Here is a 22,533-nt window from a genome sequence, read left to right on the forward strand (position 1 = left end):
GGGGTGGGTGGTTTGAGGGGGGGTGGGATTCGGGTGGGTGATATAACAGTAGATAGATAGCGAGGAGGAGGAGGTCAGTGGGAGTGGTGTGAAGCAATAAGGACCAGGGGGACAAAGTGGATAGGAAATATAGAGTGAGAGACCGGCGACAGGCCAGCAGGGGCGGCGGAGTGCCTAAAGCAGGGATGTGGGAAGGACAAGCTAACAATACACAGGTAGCTGTGATAGGCCTATCTCACAGCATTTCCCCGCCCCCTTTTTACGCCCCCTTTTGTTGATAGTGGTGTTGTTTTTTTTGCGGTCCATAGGCTTCCATGTTAAAAGAGGTATTTTCACAAGCCACAAACTACCGTTTTGTAAAGGTAAGGTTTATTCTACTTATTTGAGTTGTTATACCATTGTGTTTTCTTCATATTATTATCGGTCTTTGACATTTTAACATTAGGAAATGTACTTAGATTCTCCAGAGAAAAAAAGTGGTAATGCCTAATGTTAAATGACACCACTATCTACCGGAAGTGGGCGTGGAAAGGGGGCTGTGAGATAGGCCTATTGGGCTACAAGACACTCCATTACATAGAAACTACCAGCCGATAGATTCTATTGTTTTACGCAGATTGGAGAATGCAAGATTAGTCAAAGAAGAGCACTGACGACATAGACGTTTGCAGCGATGATGACATTTCTAACTTCCCACAGAACATGAATTGAATTAATATTTGTGCAGTGTGATTTACGCAGGGAAATCGGAATAGAAGGATGAAGTCGTCACATGAGGTGAGGAGATGAAAGGAGAACGACGACAATGTGAGTGTGACACCGTGGCGGACGGGGGCGGACGTGAGGGTCTCTTACCTTCTTCCTGGCCAACAGGAGGTCTTGGTACACGTTGGAGCGCAGGAAGCGTGCATAGCTGTCACTTTTCATTAGCTTGTAGATGTGCTCCTGAAACGGGAAGACAACTGGTGAGTGAGTGTGTGTGTGTGTGTGTGTGTGTGTGTGTGTGTGTGTGTGTGTGTGTGTGTGTGTGTGTGTGTGTGTGTGTGTGTGTGTGTGTGTGTGTGTGTGTGTGTGTGTGTGTGTGTGTGTGAGTGCATGCATGCATGTCAGCCTGGGGGTTACAAATGTAACAAGGGAGGAAAATAGAGAGACCATGAGAGAGAGACAGAAAGAGGTGGGAGGGATGGGTGGGTAGTAATGGAGAGAGAGAGAGAGAGAAGTATATAGTCTTGCGTAGCCAGACAACTATTCCACAATCTCCGAATGCTAGAGTCTGGAAGACCGGAACTACACCTCCACGAACAGAAGCTGGCATTTCTGTTTCACGAAAATATATTTTAAAATATCTTTATTTTTTAATTCCCATTTCTGCTAAGCTATATATACTTTGATGATTTCGATTCATATTAGGACAAATTTGCGAGACTACGAAAGACGAAACGGAAGTGAGCAGTCTGGCCACACTAGACTATGTATAATAGTGGTCAGTGGAGGGGTGGGGTGGGCAGGGTGTGGGGGGGGGGGGGGGGGGGTATTGGAGTTAGACCAAGCGTGCAAACATGAAAAGGAGGATTTCCCAGGAGAGAGGAGTAGAGTGAACGCTACAGCCGTCAGCTTTAATTCCTTGCCAGGGCACAACACCAACAACACTATGAGCTGCTTGCAAGGGTCTGTTCACGGACATTACCCGCCTCATTAGGCCCTGCCCAAAACAATGGGATAAAGCACATCAGAGGCAGAAGTCTCCACCGCTCTCCTGCTAATACGAGCGAACGCATGCATGGCGTAGGCCGTAGGGAATTGTCGCGCTGCCAGGAGCTGTGTGTGCACAAACCTTACCGGGTTCTATATATGTTCACACAGGTCTGTGCATGGGTGGGTATCCTTGCATGCAATACAATACGTGCACGTCTATGTCAGTGGTTCTCAAAGTGTGGTCCGGCCAGGGATCCCCAAGGGTCCTTGTGGGGGTTCCAGGAGTGCCCCAGCACAATGACTGATAGTGTGATGGGGGACTGATAGCTTGTGGGGGTTCCAGGAGTGCCCCAGCACAATGACTGATAGCGTGGAGCTAAATTCATCGTTTCAAGTCTGTAACTCCAAGAGTGTATAAATGGAACCAAATACTGGTTGGACGTAGCGCGTGGAAGGAACACGTTATTCCAACCAGTTCCCCTCCATCAGGCGCCCCGGCTGGCCAGGGGGAGGCAGTTTAGAGACCAGGATTACTGCATGTTTTTTGTGAGGGTACCTACCCTAGGGGACACGGGGAGAACATGCAAACTCCACACAGAAAGGCCCTTTCGCCAACCCCGCCTCGGGTATGGGCACTGATGACGCGGAGGAGGAAACACGCCGCCCGCACCCACAGCGTCCCGAGCGGGAATCGATTGGTTTGGTTCCATTTCAACGCTCTCAGTTATGGGGGTCTACTCTGCGGCCTTAATAATGCATACCAAACTGGCGGTCCTTGAAAAAACAGAAGTCCTTTTGTGCACCTACTGTACTGACCGTCAATGTAGAAGAAGACTAAAAAGAATCCTGCACTGTCGTCACTTTATAGCAGCTATTAAAAGCAGAAAATACGTTTTGGTGTCATCCTGATCACCTTCATCAGGTCTGACCTTCACCACATGATGAGGTTGGTGGGAAGGAGAAACGTATTAACTGCATTAGTAGTTGCCGTATAAGTGAAGACAGTGTGCCTGATAATATTTTTGGTCCTTGAAATTAAAAGGTTTGAGAACCATTGGTCTATGTACTACAGTACTACACCAATAGTTCCTTCCTTCCTTCCTTCCTTCCTTCCTTCCTTCCTTCCTTCCTTCCTTCCTTCCTTCCTTCCTTCCTTCCTTCCTTCCATATATATTTTTTATCTTTTGAAATAATAATAAAAAAACAAAAAAGGGACATTTACTTGCGGGGCCCACAAATGGGCCCCACGACCCACTGTTTGGGAAACACGGCGATACTACACATTGGTGCAGCAGGCAAGACGTGGCTCTGGTTAAAGGCGGCGTTGCTGACGAGCTATAGCTGTTCCACCTGAGCGTCCTCGAAGCTGTATCGGCCCGGGTCCTTGATGTTCTGGCTGGTGCGCTCGTAGCTGTGGGAGTCCAGGTTGATGGAGCTGGGCGCTCCCTCCGCCAGGAACTCCTGCCAGATCTCCTGGGCCCGGGAGGCCACCTCCTGGAGCGGCCGCCGCTTCAGCTCCTGCACCGCCAGCCAGAACCTGGTAGGACGGATGACACGTCATCATGACACGCTTCAGTGGGATTATCATCTGTAATCCAGAGGTTCCCACACTGGGGTCCGGGGACCTCCCCAAGGGGTCCTTGAGGAGGTTCCATGGGGTCCCCAGCAACAGTAGTTAATATAGCGTCACACTCACTTTATCCATTTATATGTTGACCAAAAACAGCAGATCTAAAAGCTCACAGCGTGTCATGATCTGCTATTTTTGAATGTTTTTTTTAACATCTATTTATTTAGGAAAAATGTTAATTTTGCACAAATCTGCTCCCTGGCACAAAATATTTTTGGCGTCTGTGCCATTATATTGTTTTATTATATTATATATATTATATATATATTATATGTATCCCTGTCGTCAAATGAAAGGCTTTGAACTAAGTTTGCCCATTTGATGGGACCCCTCTTCATTCACAAAGTATTTTCAGATGGGGTCCCGTGGCCTAATGCAGTATATATACGGCCCGGACCACTAGGTACCTGGGCTCCAGTGCAGCGTGACAGCATGTTGCGGGTTTGAGTCCCGATCCCCACGACCTTTGCTGCGTGTCAGTTACTGTCTCTCTCTTCCCGTTTAGAAGAAGAGTACTGTACTGCAGGGGTTCTCAACCCGTGGGTCGCGACCCCTCGGGGGGTCGCCAAATTATTTTAGGGGGTCCCCAAATTATTAAAAAAAAAAAAAAAAAATAAAAAAAAAAAAAAAAATGTCACGATTTTTCAAAAATAGCAGACCTACAAGCTCATAGCGCGCCACTCGGTGGCGCGCTATGAGCTTGTAGATCTGCTATTTTTAAATAGCTAAATTATAACAATGCTTAAAACACCAAAAGGGGTTCCCGCCCAAAATGGTTTAAGGTTATTGTAGCAGTCAATTTATATTGGGGGTCGGGAGGGGGCGGGGCGGGGGTCCCGAGACGTTGCCAAAGCATTTTCGGGGGTCCCCGGCCAAAAACGTTGAGAACCCCTGCTGTACTGTATCAATAAAGGCAGAAAACGCCAAAAAGATATCGTAAAAAACAATTGGGGGTCATTGCCATGAAAAGGTTTGAGAACCACCATTGTAATCAATAATCATCCCATGAACTGGATCAAAAACCTCAAAATGTTGCAGGGTGGGATTGTCTGTAGGGCTGCAATTGTCAAATTATCTTTTTAATTCATTAAATTAGCGATATTTCTTTAATAATTGATCGGTTCAATTTAATCGATTAGCGGTTGCATGCCTAACGGTCTGCATGAAACAACATGTACAGTTGGAGGCCATCGATATTGTCCTTTTCTTTTTGCTGAGGTTTGCGTGATCTGCGCAAAAGGACAGTTAACCCATTTTGGGCGGGAACCCCTTTTGGTGTTTTAAACATTATGTTATAATTTAGCTATTGAAAAATAGCAGATCTACAAGCTCATAGCGCGCCACTCGGTGGCGCGCTATGAGTGAGCTTGTAGGTCTGCTATTTTTTTTAAATCGTGAAAATATTTATTTCAGAAAACTGGAGGATTTAGAAGGATTTTTTTAAATTTTGAGGTCAGGCCTAAATGTGTCAAATGATAAGGGACAATATCGGTGGCACCCAACTGTACAGTATGTTTCTCCTAAAAGGTATGTCAGGTAGTTGAGTGTGAGGCTCAGACTCACTGCAGGTTCTCTGAGCTGAACTAAAAGGTATGTCAGGTAGTTGAGTGTGAGGCTCAGACTCACTGCAGGTTCTCTGAGCTGAACTAAAAGGTATGTCAGGTAGTTGAGTGTGAGGCTCAGACTCACTGCAGGTTCTCTGAGCTGAACTAAAAGGTATGTCAGGTAGTTGAGTGTGAGGCTCAGACTCACTGCAGGTTCTCTGAGCTGAACTCCGACTCCAGGAACTTGAGGAACTGGTCTCGTCCTGCCGGGTCCTTCAGACATTCCTCCATGGAGAAGCCCCACTTCTTCACTCGCTGCTGGCTGGGGTCACGGCTGCTAGGAGGAAACAGTGTGGATAGAATAGAATATAGAATATACAATACAATACAATACAAGAATAGAATAGGAATTAAAATAATTCCAAAAAGGTAGCACATCCAATGCTCTGATGAAGGCTCATAGCGTTCCTTTTTGGTGTGCCAATAAAGAAATGGAAATGTGAGTACTTTGTCCGCCATTTATTTAAAAAATGTGGATGTGCTACCTTTTTGGAATCATTTTAATTCCTACTTTTTGATGTATATGTATATGGATTTGGGTTTAGCACTCCACTGAAAACCATTTCTGATGCGCAACCTCTTTTTCTCAAATAGAATACAATAGTTCAGTGTAGTCAGGGGATATTAATAAAATCTGGGAATACATTTCTTACCAAGAATCTTCTTCGCCAATGTGTTTGTAAGGGTGTCTACTAACATATCCCACATTGGTTTCTATTCAACCACCCTAGGGGAATTTGTGACAGCTGCTGAAACCAATATATGGCAAAATGTTCTAAATTTCATTATACTTTAAGTAGCATGTGACGTGTCAAACTAGGTGGTTTTCATGATTCTGAAGTACGTACTTCATTAAAGTAATTATACCACAGTACTTGAATAGATGTACTTAGTTACATTCTACCAGTGGAGATGATGGAGGAGGAGGAGGAGGATGACGAGGACACATTCGGCATACACTCTGGGAGGAGGTGGTTTGTGGGAGAAAGATGGATGCCATGAGAATGTGATCAAACCAGCTCGTTCCGCTGCCTCCACCGGGCAGACAGCGACTAAATCCAAACAAATCCTTTTACCCCAGAACCTAGAATGTAAATGTGACTGCATTGCACAGGCTGAGTATAACCCACGGAAGTCAAAGCCAGGTTGCCGGCTGCTTGAAGTTAAGCCAGAGCCCGCCTTTTATTTTATTTTACATAAACAGAGGAAGGAGCCTCATGTCCTCGTTTTGTTGTCTTGATGAAGAAGCAAAAACAAATTCCACGGTAAGCGACGGGGAGAGAGAGGGGGTAGGGGGGGGGGGGGTAGTGAGTGGGGTGGTAGGGAGGAATGGAAGCGAGGGGGATAGCCTGTTTCAGCCTGTTTCACCCATCCAATAACAAGGCCAATGCTGCATGGGTACGGGTCGCTTCGAGCTATTTGGTACATACTGTGCTGTGGATGCATTTCTTTGTAATTGCTGCCCTTTCATAATAATAATTGAAGTGTGTTTAACCCATTAAGAGCTGAGGCCATTTCTACAAATGCCTTCTAAATCAGTAGTTCTTTCAAGATTTAATAAAAGAAAGTGTTAAAAAATGTACAAACTTGCAACGTGTCACTTCGGGTCATGTATTTTTGAATAGTGAAGAAGGCAAAAAAATCTGAAAATTACGCTCACCCGGTTTTAATGGGTAAATGTATATATTTCAAAGGTATTGATGATGACACATTTGCATCCTTCATTTTCTACAAATAACTTTAATATATAAACATGCAGTCAAAATGTGTTGACATTCGGATCCTTATTTATACGCATTGTACATTGTGATAAAGCAGACAATGTCTCTTTTATAAAAGCCTTTAGATTTTTTTGGAGAGGATCCAGAGGATCCAAACATCCAACAAATAATTGTTGTAATATATTTTATGCAACTGTCCATTTGACCAGAATGACACATACAGTACATTAAGCCAGTGGTTCTCAAAGTGGGGTGAGGCCAGTTCCAGGAGCCCCCCAGCTCAAATTAATTACGTAATACAGCATCAAAATCGGTTTAACCACTTTAACTTTGGCTAATTTTGAAATGTTGAATAATTTGGAATAATGTTGAACATACCACAAATCTCCTGTTATGGGGGTCCCTGGGACAACATCTGTTCAGCCAAATGCATCAGTTTGGGGGTCCTTGACATGAACATGTTTGAGAACCACTGCATTAACCCATGAAAACCGGGAAAGCATCTGTGTCATCTGTGTCTTTCAAAAATAGCAGATATACAAGTTCACAGTGAGACACTTCGTGCCTTGCTATGAGCTTGTAGAGCTGCTATTATTGAAAATATATATTCAAAAATCTTTGAATATATATTTTCAAGGCGAACAAAATATTTTGAGATGGAGTCCGCGGTATTAGCACCACTGAATAGCAACATAGATTTGTCAGAAAAGTGTTTCTGATTAGAAGACATTATCTTGTATTATCGGCCCCTGCAGGTCTTAATGGGTTTAAGCACCAGATGATGCCTCTTCACTTCAGCTGACCTTAGCACAGGTCATCATCCCTCAGCAGACACTCAACCAACCAACCCCCCCGCCCCTCTCACCCAGCCTCCAGGTCCCAGAAGGAGGTGTCGTCGGTGAGCCAGGGGTTGGAGGGCTCCATGGGCGCCACGAAGGGGTCGTACTCCATGAACTGCTCCGTGTAGCACATCAGACTGTCGGCCACCTTGGACACCTTCATGCAGTGTCTGTCCAGCTGGATGTTCAGGAAGGAGATCTGACGGAGACAGACAGACAGACAGACAGACAGACAGACAGACAGACAGACAGACAGACAGACAGACAGACAGACAGACAGACAGACAGACAGACAGAGGATGCATTTTTATCTTTTTCATAAATTAACGCCATACTTGATGTAAACACAAAAAGTAGTAGTAGTAGTAGTAGTAGTAGTAATATTGCATTGCATCGCAGCCTTCCAATCAGCCTTGTCAATTATTCTGCCTCATCCTGTACGTCCACGTCCACTAATAATCACTGTCATGTCACGTTGACCTGTGTTGTTTTTTTGTAATTGTTCCCACACATGGGAACAATTATGGTGCATGCGATTGCATCATTGTATAGAATTATGCTGCCTCCCAGTTATACCTTACTGTTTGGTTAATTATGGGTGTGCGAGATTTGTACTCATAATGAGAAATTATATATTGGGTCAGATTGATTGGAGATTAAGAAGCTCCTCTAGGGTGAGAGAGCAGGTCCCCACATTCCATTCCACATTCCATTGGGGGTTTTACGGCCCTTCTCCTGTTGGAAGAGAGGCCATTATTGACTCCTCTCCACAGGGAAAGTCAACCCATTTAGAACATACAGTAATGAAGTAACCTAATTCCTCTTCAATTGTTTAAATGTGTTCTAATAACCTATGTTATATTGGGTTGGTAAAAAGCCTAAATGATAAATACCTGTAATAGTCTGACAGTTTAATCTAACCTAAAGTCAGATCTCCACACTGTCCTCTCACAGAGAGGGCAGAAGGGATGCATGGGTCAGTGGCATATGATTGGCTGAAAGTGTAGCATGAAGGTGGGACTTCAGTCAGGGCCCACTGTGACTATGCTGTATGGCACAAAGTGAGTTAGATTCACCCAATACCATCGAACGTGAACATGTCTAGGCAGAGACCAGCGGTATGTATCTGCTATAAATGATATGCTATAATGTATTATGCGATATAATTGTACATTATTAATAATTGATGTAATATGATGTTTAGATGGTAACCAAATGTCATCTGTGTTCTTGTCTCCCCATCGTTGATCAATTACCATCTGATTAACGATAAGGTAGAATTAAAACCACATACTTAATAACTAAGTCTGAGAAACAACAATGACAAGCTAAACTGTACCATAATCTGGGAGATTAGAGTGCTCAAATGATAGTAAACCCTACCGACAGAGTTAGGATAGAACTACAGACCAATAGGACCTGTAATCCAGATTCCGGGGTTACTGTGTTCATCTTGAGTTGGGGGGAAGTGTGAACAGATCGTGTGAATGTATGATTGTAAGTGTTTAATTAATATGAATTAATAAAAACCCTATAAAATGCACGTTTGAGTTCATCGAATATAAGCTATCATTGGGAGCATTTAGTTCAACTGTGCGTGTTAGTCCTTTAACTCTGCCTACTGCATGGGCTGGTCGGAGCCGGGCACGACATCGCCAAATAACCGAACAGTTTTAATTCGTTGTGCACTGAAGTGCACAGGTTTAATAAGAGTTTTGTACCGTGCGCTGGGATCAGCGCACAGTTTTAATTCGTTGCGGGGGGTTTAAAGCGTAATATAGCCTATAATCTAGGCATATTACAGTTTTAAATCGACTGTAACCGTAATATAGCCTATAATCTAGGCATATTACAGTTTTAATTCGCTGTGCACTAAAGTGCACACGCGTTGAGGAGTAATATAGTCTATAATCTAGACATATTACAGTTTTAATTCGCTGCGAGCAGCGACTGGCTTAATTAGGCCACTAAAGGGCCTAATTAATGCAGATTTAAAAGTTTTGTACCGTGCGCTGGGATCAGCGCACAGTTTTAATTCGTTGTAACCGTAATATAGCCTATAATCTAGGCATATTACAGTTTTAATTCGCTGTGCACTAAAGTGCACACGCTTTGAGGCGTAATATAGTCTATAATCTAGACATATTACAGTTTTAATTCGCTGCGAGCAGCGACTGGCTTAATTAGGCCACTAAAGGGCCTAATTAATACAGATTTAAAAGTTTTGTACCGTGCGCTGGGATCAGCGCACAGTTTTACATCGTGGCCGGGCGGTTTGACTCGTAATATAGCCTATAATCTAGGCATATTGCCAGTTTCAAATCGCTGCGTGCAGCGACAAGATCTGTACCGTGCGCATCAGCGCACGGCTTACATCACGGCCGGGCGGTTGGAGATATAATATAGCCTAAACTGAGACCGTTTGGACATATTATGGTTTCAATCGCTACCGCGTTTAAAGAACTTTAAATTAGTGGTCACTAAAGTGACCGCAATTTAAAGGCAGTCGTACTGTGCATTGGGATCAGTGCACAGTAATTCGCCGCCGAGCGAAAGTTAATTCGCCGCCGTGCGAACTGTTTAAACCATAGAGCCCCTAGAGTGCCTGGTTTGAACAGAAAGAAAGTGCCGCTGGGATCAGCGTGCAGCTGTACACGCGCCCGGGCATATTTAAGATATAATATAGTCTGAACCGAAACCGTTTGGCATATTACAGTTTAAATTGCTACCGCGTTGTAAAGGGCTTTAAATAGCAGTCCCTAAAGGGATCTGCAATTTAAAGTTGTTGTAATTCAGAATATAGTTCAACTGAGACGGTTTGACTTTATTCAGTTGCCGTGCTGTTAAATTAAACAGCGTAGATCGGTGTATAGTCACTAAAGTGACCACAATATAACAAAGATAAATTACTGTGTGTTGGGACCAGCACACAGAGTTGAATCGTGCCACGCTGATAACCACAGGATTAAATCAGACAGAATTGGGGCCGAAAGACGGCACCCCGTTTGATTGTGGTTTTTCTGGTGTGACGTTATTCAACTGAACTTCAAGCCGTGCGTTGATAGCAGCGCACGTGAATGCGAGGCCGCAGTTGTTAGTATCCATAAGATTAAATCAACTATAAATGCTGCCGTGACGGCATGCCGTTTGATTTGTGCTACTAATAAATGCGACACCGTTAAACTGTTTTCATGTGGGTATGGGTCCATGGGAAAAACAGCAGTTAAAACCGTGAGCCACAGAAAGTGACTGCGGGTTTAACTAATGGTTTGGGAGTCATTGTTCGATAGGGCAAAGTTCTAATCGACGGTCAGTTTAGGAAACTGATTATTAAAGACTATTTGTAACCAAACATAAAGTTTAATTGAGACCGGATAAGACACCGGTCGTTTAAACCAAGAGAGGTGCTTTTTATAGTAACCACAATAAAAGTGTTTTATTTCTGGGTGCTGAGACCGCACCAAGGAGAACAGCAGTTTAGTGCATGTGAGAGGGGGGGGGGAAATTCCTCTTTCTGTCATGCAATGTCCCAATGTGCTGAGACAGTGCAGGGGGACTGGTAATTACTGTCATGCGGTATAACCTACCAAAGTAGTAATTAATAGCGGTGATAAATGTTTAGAACAAAATAGGGTTCTAAACTCAGCATTAAAGGCGATGTAATAATCTTACCAGTCAATAATGTTTAACGCTGAAAGCGCGCTTTGAAGTGCGCATAAAGGAAGGGCGTGTCTATAATAACTGTTGCGTGACGCATCTAGCAAAACCTGTAATCCAGGTTTAACGGAAGGCTAAGAGTTTGACCGCCCACGGCCAATATAAATCTATATACTTATATTATATATAATCTATATAATATAAAAAGGTTATAGTATAAAAAGGTTTATTTGGTAGGGAAGTATGGGCTTCTCTGAGAACAAGTAATGTCAGAGTCCGCTAATTAAAGCTGGGCAAAAAACTAACCATTTACTTGAGTGAATGAATGATTTGTGAAGTCGACTAAAACCACTAACCCGGTCCAATTAGTTCCTGTACTGTTTGTTAAGGGGAGGGACAGAGGGGGTGGAAAATGGCTTCCTTGAAGGAGCTGCAGGATGGCAGCTCTGTAACCAAAGCTATTTTCTATAATCTAGCATTTAGTTTGGAATTGTCAATTAAAGTGGGCGCAGTCTGCGACATACCTGAAGAGCTTATTAAGCTAAAATTTGCTATGAGAAATGTGGTGGACATGTCCACATGTTATAGCAGAGCTTTGGGAAGAATGGGCTGGTTAGTGCTTGCTGACAATGAGACACATGAGTTAGGAACTTGTGTGGAAAAATACTCCCAGTTTAGTTTCGAAGCAATCATGCAGGCTATCCGTCAGATGAAAGGCAGGGTAGCCATAGACACCACAGGGTGCCACCAGATAGGCCTCTGTGAGTTTCCTGCAGAAAGCAGGAACAAAGAAGACCCGGAGGAGGGGGGCATCCAGCCCGCAGACGCAGCACCAGACGTCACGAGATGTGACATCACGGGTCCCTTCGCCAGCGCAGAGACGGGCGGAGCAGAGACGGTGCCAGCGGGGACCGGGACAGCCCCAGAGGGGCGAAGAGACAGGGCTACCAGTCATCCGGGCTGGGAGCAGATAGAGCCTGTCACAACGGAGGCACAGCCTGGTGCTTCCTGCAGTAACCATGCAGGGGGCCCAGGGCCCTCTACACCAACCCTCAGTCAGAGAGCTGAGGGACCCGATGTTCCGCAGCCTTCGACAGTGGAGGAATGGCCGAACATCGAAGTGGGAAACCAACGAGCGGCAGACGTCGCACCTGCGAACGACGCAGGACAAGCCCTCAGTCAGCACCGTAGCAGGCCAAGAGCGGCTGCGGGCAGAGCTGAGGGAACCGACGAGAACCACACGACGTTTCCGCAGCCTTCGACAGAGGAGGAATGGCCGAACATCGAAGTGGAACCGACAGCAGAGGCAGAGCTGTCAACGGGAGCGGAACAGGTGAGCGGCCTTCCGGAGGAACTGGAGGCTGCCTACGCCTCACCGTTCATCAGCAGAGCCATGCCCACAAACGGCGTGGGCAAGGCCGACGAGTCATCAAACCTTCTCACCACAGAAACGCCGAGCGTGATTTGTGGCATTACTGGTGCCAGTCCACGCGTTCAAGAGGCGGTGGGGGAGGTGCATGACACACACGCCAAGCACCCTGGGGTGACTTTCGTGAGGGGTCCAGGCGAGCCAGAGAAGCACCCTGGGGTGACTTTCGTGAGGGGTCACCCGAAGATTGCCCCCGTGAAGGGTGGCAAACCAGGAATGGCAAAGTCCAGTCTGGTACAGAAAACCGCAGTGTCGACACATTTGTTGTGTCGAGTGTGTAAAGCGGCTGAAAAGAAGGCCACAATGGCTCCTGTCCTTTTAGATCCTAGAAAAGGAAAAAGATGGGAGTGGGTGAGCGCTTTCATGCCAGCGAGATCAGAACTGGGTCAGAAAGAGTAGCATGTGAAATGCTTCTCTACCCATTTGTTTTTCCTACAGCAGGGAACAATTGGGGCTTCAGTGACAACAAGAAGTCACACGGCACACACACACACACACACACGCACGCACACACACACTCACACACGAGATGTGTGTCTATCTGTGCATATTAAATGTGATGATGTATGTGGGTTCATTGTATCTGTACTAGACAACGAGTAGCAGATAAGTGGATTTAATTTGTGCCAATTAAGTCCTTATGGACAAAGGTAAAAAAAAAAAGAATGCTGGTAAAATGATTAAGTTTCCTTCGATTGGGAGGGGGGAACATTGTCTCTCAAAGTGCAAGTGGGTTTTGTGCGTGAACGCGTGGGCGCGCGCGCACAAACTATCACACACACAGGCACAAAGACTGCATGTGTGAAAAACACATAATGTGGTTAAAATGTTGCAAGGGTTTGCAATTTTCAATTGGGTTGCTTTTGGTAAAAGTCAAAGTAAAAAATCCAAAAAGTCAAATGATACCAAGTTGTTGAGATGCAAAATCGGTTATTTTGTTAAAATCACAATTTGAGGTTCCTAACACAACCAGGGGTAATAAACTGCATAGTTTGAACATGTGTTTACCAACTGGGCCCCATTCTGCAACCAAAAGAGTCGTTTCAGGTGGGGGGAGCGCAGGAAGAATGTTTCTTAAGATAAGGAACCAGTCTTGTGTGGAAATAAACTGTCTTCTTAAACAAGGGGGTTGTTTAGATAAGTCTGAAGCTTTGTCTGGGCAAACAGCCATAAAAATTAAACGGACAGAGGTGACCAAAAGTTCATGTCAGTTAGGTAACCCCTAACTGACATGACAGAAACAGCAACTCTCCTACAAAGTGGAGATGCACTGTATCACATTATTACTACAAGTATACATAAGTTTGATTAGCTGTAACTGAATTTAATACTTAAGGGTGCGTTGGGATAATTACAAAAAATGTCCACGATATCGACGCATGTAAACCTTTTATTATTTTCATTGTTTATTGATTTATGCAGTTAATGGGTTGTGTTTATTTTAATGTGTTTTTCAAAGTTGTATAATGTTATAACTTCAGTATGTGGATCCAGTATTATTTAACAGGTTCCGAAATTACTAAAAATGGCATACGCCCAAATATCAAAAAATAATATTTCCGAAAAAAATTAATATCAAAAATAATCTTTCAGTTTATGGAAAATGAATAACCATATCAATTTTCATAACTGAAACGTGAGGGGTGTTTGGTTAATTATGGGTGTGCGAGATTTGTACTCATAATGAGAAATTATATATTGGGTCAGATTGATTGGAGATTAAGAAGCTCCTCTAGGGTGAGAGAGCAGGTCCCCACATTCCATTCCACATTCCATTGGGGGTTTTACGGCCCTTCTCCTGTTGGAAGAGAGGCCATTATTGACTCCTCTCCACAGGGAAAGTCAACCCATTTAGAACATACAGTAATGAAGTAACCTAATTCCTCTTCAATTGTTTAAATGTGTTCTAATAACCTATGTTATATTGGGTTGGTAAAAAGCCTAAATGATAAATACCTGTAATAGTCTGACAGTTTAATCTAACCTAAAGTCAGATCTCCACACTGTCCTCTCACAGAGAGGGCAGAAGGGATGCATGGGTCAGTGGCATATGATTGGCTGAAAGTGTAGCATGAAGGTGGGACTTCAGTCAGGGCCCACTGTGACTATGCTGTATGGCACAAAGTGAGTTAGATTCACCCAATACCATCGAACGTGAACATGTCTAGGCAGAGACCAGCGGTATGTATCTGCTATAAATGATATGCTATAATGTATTATGCGATATAATTGTACATTATTAATAATTGATGTAATATGATGTTTAGATGGTAACCAAATGTCATCTGTGTTCTTGTCTCCCCATCGTTGATCAATTACCATCTGATTAACGATAAGGTAGAATTAAAACCACATACTTAATAACTAAGTCTGAGAAACAACAATGACAAGCTAAACTGTACCATAATCTGGGAGATTAGAGTGCTCAAATGATAGTAAACCCTACCGACAGAGTTAGGATAGAACTACAGACCAATAGGACCTGTAATCCAGATTCCGGGGTTACTGTGTTCATCTTGAGTTGGGGGGAAGTGTGAACAGATCGTGTGAATGTATGATTGTAAGTGTTTAATTAATATGAATTAATAAAAACCCTATAAAATGCACGTTTGAGTTCATCGAATATAAGCTATCATTGGGAGCATTTAGTTCAACTGTGCGTGTTAGTCCTTTAACTCTGCCTACTGCATGGGCTGGTCGGAGCCGGGCACGACATCGCCAAATAACCGAACACTTACAATAATTTCAAGACAAAGTAAAATTGTTTAATCAAGCTGCTTTTGTGTATTTTTCTACTTGGCTGTGCTGTATGCTGTTCATGCTTTGAAGTCCGATAATACACAATGACACACCAATTCCTTTTTTAATAAATATTAATTATTAAAATGATGACGTCATGAACGGGGCCTCCCGATCCTTAATGCCGCCCCTGCACAGAAGCATCAAAAGTAGCAGACCACAAGCTCGAAAGAGGCGCAACGCGATGCGCTTGTCGGATCAGCTACTTCTATCGTTTTTTTAATCGCAAAGCGATATGTCCAAGACAGTTACTTTTCTGGATCGATTTTTACCTTTAAAACCTTGAAAAGATGTATTTTCCTTTGCGATACATATAATGAACTGGATAATCCTCCCTACTATAGAGTGTGCTGACCATATAAGGAGTTCCAGTGAGCCGAAACCCTAGTTTCAGTTTTGGTGGTGGGTGGCAAAGCCTTCATCTAATCAGGATGAGAGGGGCCTTCCTCCAATCATGATCGAGTGGGGGCGGGCCTTGGTGCACATGCTGTTGGCCTGTTGCACTTCCCCCCACTGTAGAGCATGCATGTGCACATTTTGTTACCGGGGCGGACCGGAGGGTTTTCCAAATCACCCAAATCACTGAATGCTCCTTTAAAGTATACAACTTTGTTAGTTCTATTGATCCAAGTCGGAACACAATCGAACGATTGATCATTAAAACAAGCATGCTCTGAAGATGCATGCGGCCCACCATGTCACCCATGTGACCACTTAACACAGCAGCGGCTGCTAGCCACGAACAAACACTTTCCAGATTGTTAAGTGGGTCCCACTGATCCTGAAAAGGGTTGGGGAAGCGCCGCTGGGCTACTAATCTCTTGTTTATCAGTGAGTGTCCCAGGACGTTTCTAGAATGGATGACCGCTGTGTGCAGAAGCGTCAGTTTGTGTTCTACCTCCTTCTGAACGTCCTCTCTGGTGGCCTTCCGGGCTGGTTGGGAGGAGGGGATGTGAACCGGGCTTGGGCTCTGGCTGTCATCTGGCGTTCCGTACACCGACTGCAATGGGGGACGGCGACAGCGAGACACTCGACTTCAATGTTATCAGGCTCAGTTTGTTGTTATTTATAGTGCAACGTCACTCCTAGTGTGCACTTCACAGCAAGTATACGACTAAAACACAGTAAAAACACAACAGCAAGGAAACGCAGTAAAATGTGCCAGAAGCACACATGGTCAAACAATTACCAAGCGTTAGTGCACAGCTACAAATCAGAGAAAACGGAAAAGAAAAAAGAATTACAACAGCGTTTAAAACCACAGGGCAAGACGAGGTGGACATAACGATGGGTTCAATGAAACTAGGGGGAACCGTAGTGCAAGGAAAAAAAGATGGATTTTTACTTTTAGCCTAGATTAAAACATGTCCAGAGAGTATGCATTCACACGATGTGTGAATGCTCTGCTCCAAATGTATGTTTTGTGACTGTGAGCTGACCGGCATCCTGGGAGCGTATAGTGGTCGTGCAGGGACGCATGGTTCTATTATTCTATTCTATCTGGTATGACTCTGGCGGTTCTATATATCGCTGGTATTTATTTAACCAACTAATGTCCTGTAACTGTAAAATGTGCAAATATTTGATTTAACTTGATCTGGACTGTGTAACAGATTAAGACCTCTACAAACGCCTTCTAAATCAGTAGTTCTCACACTTTCGAGATGTTTCGAAAATGTTCAAAATTATCAGATGTACAAGCTCGCATTGTGGTGCTGTGAGCTTGTATATCTGCTATTATTGAATAACCAACACATTTTTCTTATTTTTTTTAAATGACACGGATGCTGGTGGAATGGGTGGAATGGCCCTTCTAAACTGATGTGAGCTTCCTTTGTAAAATAATCTATATATTAAATAATAAAATAATGACCAGATTATTACCTTTTTTACTCTGTGGGGATTCCTCTCTCTCCGGCACTTGCGGATGTCCATCTCCGTGGTATTGACACAGCCTGGCTGTGAGAGGGATTGAAAGTATCAATACCGCAATGTGAATGTGTTAATACGAAGTAAAAGTCCTGTACTTTTACATTACATTTACTTGTATTCAACATTTGAGTAAAAGTACAAATAAAAGTACACATTGTGCAGAATGTCCCATTTCACACATGTTCAAAATGTATACAAAACAATGTTTTGAAAATAGGCGATCTACATCTACAAGCTTGTAGATCAGCTATTTTCAAATGGCAGAAATATATAGGGCTGAAGTGGTTAATGTGTGTTTTGTAATAATCTAAATCTACAATCTAATTAAAGTTTTCATATAATTGCAGTGGACAGTGGAGTAAAAGTACAACATTGTTACATTTTCTACTCTGGACATGACAAAACACAGTGATGATTTAGGCCGTGTTATCTGCTGGTGTTGATCCACTGACACTGAAAACTTAACAATGGTTTCAACACAGCCATCTTTTTAGAGTACATTGTGCTTCAGTATGTTGACAAGCTTCATGGAGATGCTAATTTTCCTTTCCAGCTCGATTTGGCACCTGCCCACAGAGTCAAAACTACTAGTAACTGGTGTACTGACCATGGTATTACTGTGCTTAACTGACCAGCCAACTGGCCTGACCTGAACCCCACAGAGAATCCTGTATTGTCAAGAGGAAGGTGTGAGACATAAGACTGAACAATACAAATTAATTTGCGGCTGTTATCAAAGCAAACCTGGGCTTCCATAACACCTCAACAGTGCCACAGGCTGATCACCTCCATGCCACGCCCCATTGATGAAATGATTTGTTCAAAAGTAGCCCAGACCAAGTATTAACTGCATACATTTAATACTTTTCAGATTGTCGACATTTCTCGTTGAAGAAAATAATTGTTCTAGTGGTCTCGTAAAATATCCTAATTCATTGAGATAGGATTTTTTGATTTTCATGAGCTGTACGCCATAATCATCAAGACAAAAAAAAGGCCTTAAATACTTCACTTTATACACAATGAATTGAGAATACGTTATACTGTATATGAAAGTTTCACTTTTTGAATTATATTACGGAACAAAATATTTTAATTCATTGAGATGGACCTGTAGCCACCGTTCCAAACAGCAGCCATGCACAGTCACAATAATTCCACAGTCAGCCGCAAAGAAGGCTGCATGCCTGCTACGCAAGCTGACTGGCACCAAGTCTGATTATGCTACTGTACTGTCACCCTAATAGGCCTCTCTGCTGAAACATCCAGAGCTTTTTACATGCTTTTAGTTACACCCTACCAAATTATTCATCTGTGCCAGCTATTTCTCTTCTATTTGTGCTTTACCTCTCTAATTGAATTCTCTGTTGTTTCTGTTTGATTCTCTCCCTCCCTCTCTCGCTCTCTCCTTTTAAACCAAGGTTATTAGTTTTACGAAAATTAACAGTTTAACTGAACTAAACCAGTAAGACGCCTAAGTAAAGGGCGAGAAACGACCTCGCCCTTTGGCAGCAGACTGCATATATGGGGGCATTCGCATGTATGGGGATTTTGAGTGACGAATGTACGATTTCATAGTAAATGCGACCTGTGTTCGCGACAAAAACTACAATAAAACAAATAAACTATAACTAACTGAAACTGTATTGTGTGTTTACAAAAATAACTAAAACAAACTGAAATTATAAACGAAATGCCTTTAGTTTTCGTTTTGTGGGTGGTTAGTGTTTCATCTGTAACTGAATATATATGTTTAAATGCTATCTTTTGTTTTTATTACAAAATACTATAAATAACTAAAACTAGCACAAAAACTATTAAAAACTAACTAAAACTATTAGCATTCTCAAAAATAAAAACTAATAAATACTAGAAAATCCACTCTAAAAACGAATTACCGGTAACCCATTTTGGACTGAGGCCGATTCTAAAAATGCCTTGAAAACCTGACCTAAGTTTTCAGAAAAACTTCTGATATATACCAGCATCAAATATTTTTATTTTTTGAATACTGTACATACTGTACAGAATCCCAAGAGGGGTTCCCATCCAGAAGGGTTATAACACCAAAAGGGGTTCCCGCTCAGAATGGGTTAAAGATAATTGATAATTGAATTAAAACAAATATTGAAAACAAACTAAAATGTATAACGAAAAATCCACTCCAATCCAATTTTTTTTAAATAAAAACTGGCTTATAAAAACCAGCTCACCACAGGTCGGTGCACATCCCAGAATGCTCTCTCCTGGCTGTCCAAGATCTTCCTCTCGGCCTTATCTTTTTTTCGGTCGATCCTGTGGAGAGATGACAGGTCAAGTCACAATTCTGAAACGTGCTCGCACGTAATTCCACGCACGTAAGTCTGTAACTCTAATTCTCAGAGTTACAGACCTGCACAGGGTCATTTGGAACGCACTGGTGTAGCAGAGTGTTTCCAGTGAGCCAACATGCACAATATCAGCACCCTGACTCTGTTTGACCAGAATGGAACAGAGCCTTCATAATTCTGTACCACAGTAGGGAAGTTCTTTCCAAAATGGCGTGCATGCATATAGCCTGAACCCACGTGCACACACACACACCAATGACAGACTACAGACCAGAGAGCAAACATCTCAAGAAGGATGGGGAGTTCGTAACCTGTCTCCTTTTGCTTCGCCAAAGCACCGCCTGTCATCTCTGTCACTAGTGGAGTCCTTACATAACTGACATTTAGCATTGGGCGCTTGCTTGCTTGCTTGACCCAGTTCAACTGTCATGATGCAGCAGAACTCAATGCTCTCCCTCCACTTATGCACAGTGAGCTGTGGACGCAGGGCAGGACAGGCCATGAGGGACAGACGGTCCCGGTTTTGCCCTGATTGTCCCCGTTTCAAGCTGGGTGTCCGACAGTGGTGGAATTTATTTTTGTATCAATCAAAGTATCAATACTGCAATGCAGAAATACTTCAAGTAATACTTTTGGTATCCAAATGTACTTAAAAGTAGAAAGTAATCCCTGTGCAGAATGTCCCATTTCACAAGTTTTCAAATGTATACAAATCTTTTGAAAATAGCAGATCTACAAGCTCACAATGCGTCACATTACGTGACGCATTGAGTGCTGCTTTGAGTGCTTTACTGTAACATAGATGATTATCATGTTCTGTTCTGTTGAAAGTTTCAGTCACTAGATCTGCTACGTGTTGTCCCCAATCAGGACAAAAACATATGGTGGAAAATAGCAGATCTACAAGCTTTATCGGATTTAAGTGATTATGAGTCCCCGAAAATATGTTCACCCTACCATGAAGTGAATATTCATAAACGTAATGGCTGAAAAGTAATATCATTCTAATGATCTCACAAACCCGGTTGAAACTAAAATGTAATGTAAGCAGTGCCTTTTGGGTTGCTGCATCAAACCTGTGTCACACAGCCTACCCTACAGTATACCTTTACCTGCTCCAAACCTGTGTCACACAGCCTACCCTACACCTTTACCTGCTCCAAACCTGTGTCACACAGCCTACCCTACACCTTTACCTGCTCCAAACCTGTGTCACACAGCCTACCCTACACCTTTACCTGCTCCAAACCTGTGTCACACAGCCTACCCTACACCTTTACCTGCTCCAAACCTGTGTCACACAGCCTACCCTACACCTTTACCTGCTCCAAACCTGTGTCACACAGCCTACCCTACACCTTTACCTGCTCCAAACCTGTGTCACACAGCCTACCCTACAGTATACCTTTACCTGCTCCAAACCTGTGTCACACAGCCTACCCTACACCTTTACCTGCTCCAAACCTGTGTCACACAGCCTACCCTACAGTATACCTTTACCTGCTCCAAACCTGTGTCACACAGCCTACCCTACACCTTTACCTGCTCCAAACCTGTGTCACACAGCCTACCCTACAGTATACCTTTACCTGCTCCAAACCTGTGTCACACAGCCTACCCTACACCTTTACCCAAAAGACACAGGTGACCACTTTTATGCTGTTGAACCCAATGCTATAATTATTTTGATATCTTTGTACTTTGTATGCTGTAAAAGTTACATTCTTGCCTGATGCATTTAATATTTTGTATTTTTATGCTGTGCAGAGTTTTGGTCTGGTTGATTTAAAACATAAATAAATGTGCTCAACAAATAAAAACAACTTGACTTGAGCTGTGCTCACACATGCTCACCACCAGGTGGAGACAATGAAATGCAGTTGGACGAGGAGACGCTTGCACACGCCTCTACATCAATGAATATCTGCTTTATTTGACTGCAGTCAAGGCAGGGTTCTGAAGGAATGCATTACTGTATACAGCAAAGCTCAAAAGACAAGAATTTAAAAAAGACTTGACACGTTCAAAAAAAGAAACATTCTGTCTCCCTTGTGAATTTGACATTTCATGCATATCAAGGAAGGTTAGTATAAATGTATGTATGCATGAATGTGTGCACTGGGCAAAATGAATATCAATTATACATAATGCACAATACTAATTTGAGTGTGAGTCTCATTTCAATCTCTTGCTCCCTCAACCAGCAGTGACCTGGGGCAGTAAAGAGACAGACATCAGCATGTTAAGATGCTACTCCAGTTCAGTGGAGCCATTTGTAATTCTGGGCCTAATGAGAAAATAGGGCACTGAAAATCCCCAACTACTAGAATCTTTAACTCATAACCAGTGGTGGAAAAACAAAAAACATTTTTTTACTTACGGTAAGTAAAAGTCCGGTAATCAAAATGTACATGCGTAAAAGTACAAAAGTAATGGTGTCAAAATATACTTAAAGTACGAAAAGTAAAAGTACTCATTATGCAGAATGTCCCGTTTCAGAAGGTATATTGTATGTATAAAATGTATTAGAATCTTTTGAAATAAGCGTGCAATTCCCGTCAGTGTATTACTCAAAATCCCCATACATGGGAAAATCTCCATATATGGTGCCCACATCTGATGTCATAGTAAATGCGATCTGCTGTCGCAATAAAGCCCATATATGGAGATCCCTGATGTCATCAATATTGGCCAGCAACTCCACATCTGACCTGTGACAGTGTTGTATATGACATGAAGCCATCACTCACTGAAACGGTGTTGTATATGACATGAAGCCATCACTCACTGAAACGGTGTTGTATATGACATGAAGCCATCACTCACTGAAACGGTGTTGTATATGACATGAAGCCATCCATCACTCACTGAAACAGTGTTGTATATGACATGAAGCC

The 22,533-nt window shown here is 43.0% G+C and overlaps 1 protein-coding gene across 9 annotated transcripts in view; it reads right to left on the bottom strand.

Annotated features, from left to right (window-relative positions):
* LOC306942746 (regulator of G-protein signaling 6-like) overlaps nt 1–22,533 on the bottom strand; it is a 133,420-nt gene that overhangs the window by 4,890 nt on the left and 105,997 nt on the right. For 4 of the 9 annotated variants that reach the window (XM_079528791.1, XM_079528794.1, XM_079528793.1 and 1 more), the window contains 7 exons: nt 19,520–19,601; nt 17,259–17,333; nt 16,273–16,374; nt 7,516–7,688; nt 5,078–5,206; nt 3,046–3,232; nt 856–945 (listed from right to left, as the gene is read on the bottom strand). In XM_079528791.1, the coding sequence (XP_079384917.1) occupies nt 856–945; nt 3,046–3,232; nt 5,078–5,206; nt 7,516–7,688; nt 16,273–16,374; nt 17,259–17,333; nt 19,520–19,601 (838 nt within the window). The remainder of the gene's footprint in view (nt 1–855; nt 946–3,045; nt 3,233–5,077; nt 5,207–7,515; nt 7,689–16,272; nt 16,375–17,258; nt 17,334–19,519; nt 19,602–22,533) is intronic. The other 5 variants (XM_079528796.1, XM_079528795.1, XM_079528792.1 and 2 more) reach the window with 2 other exon arrangements.

Source organism: Electrona antarctica (genome assembly GCF_951216825.1).
Source record: "Electrona antarctica genome assembly, chromosome: 18".
Lineage (NCBI taxonomy): Eukaryota > Metazoa > Chordata > Actinopteri > Myctophiformes > Myctophidae > Electrona > Electrona antarctica.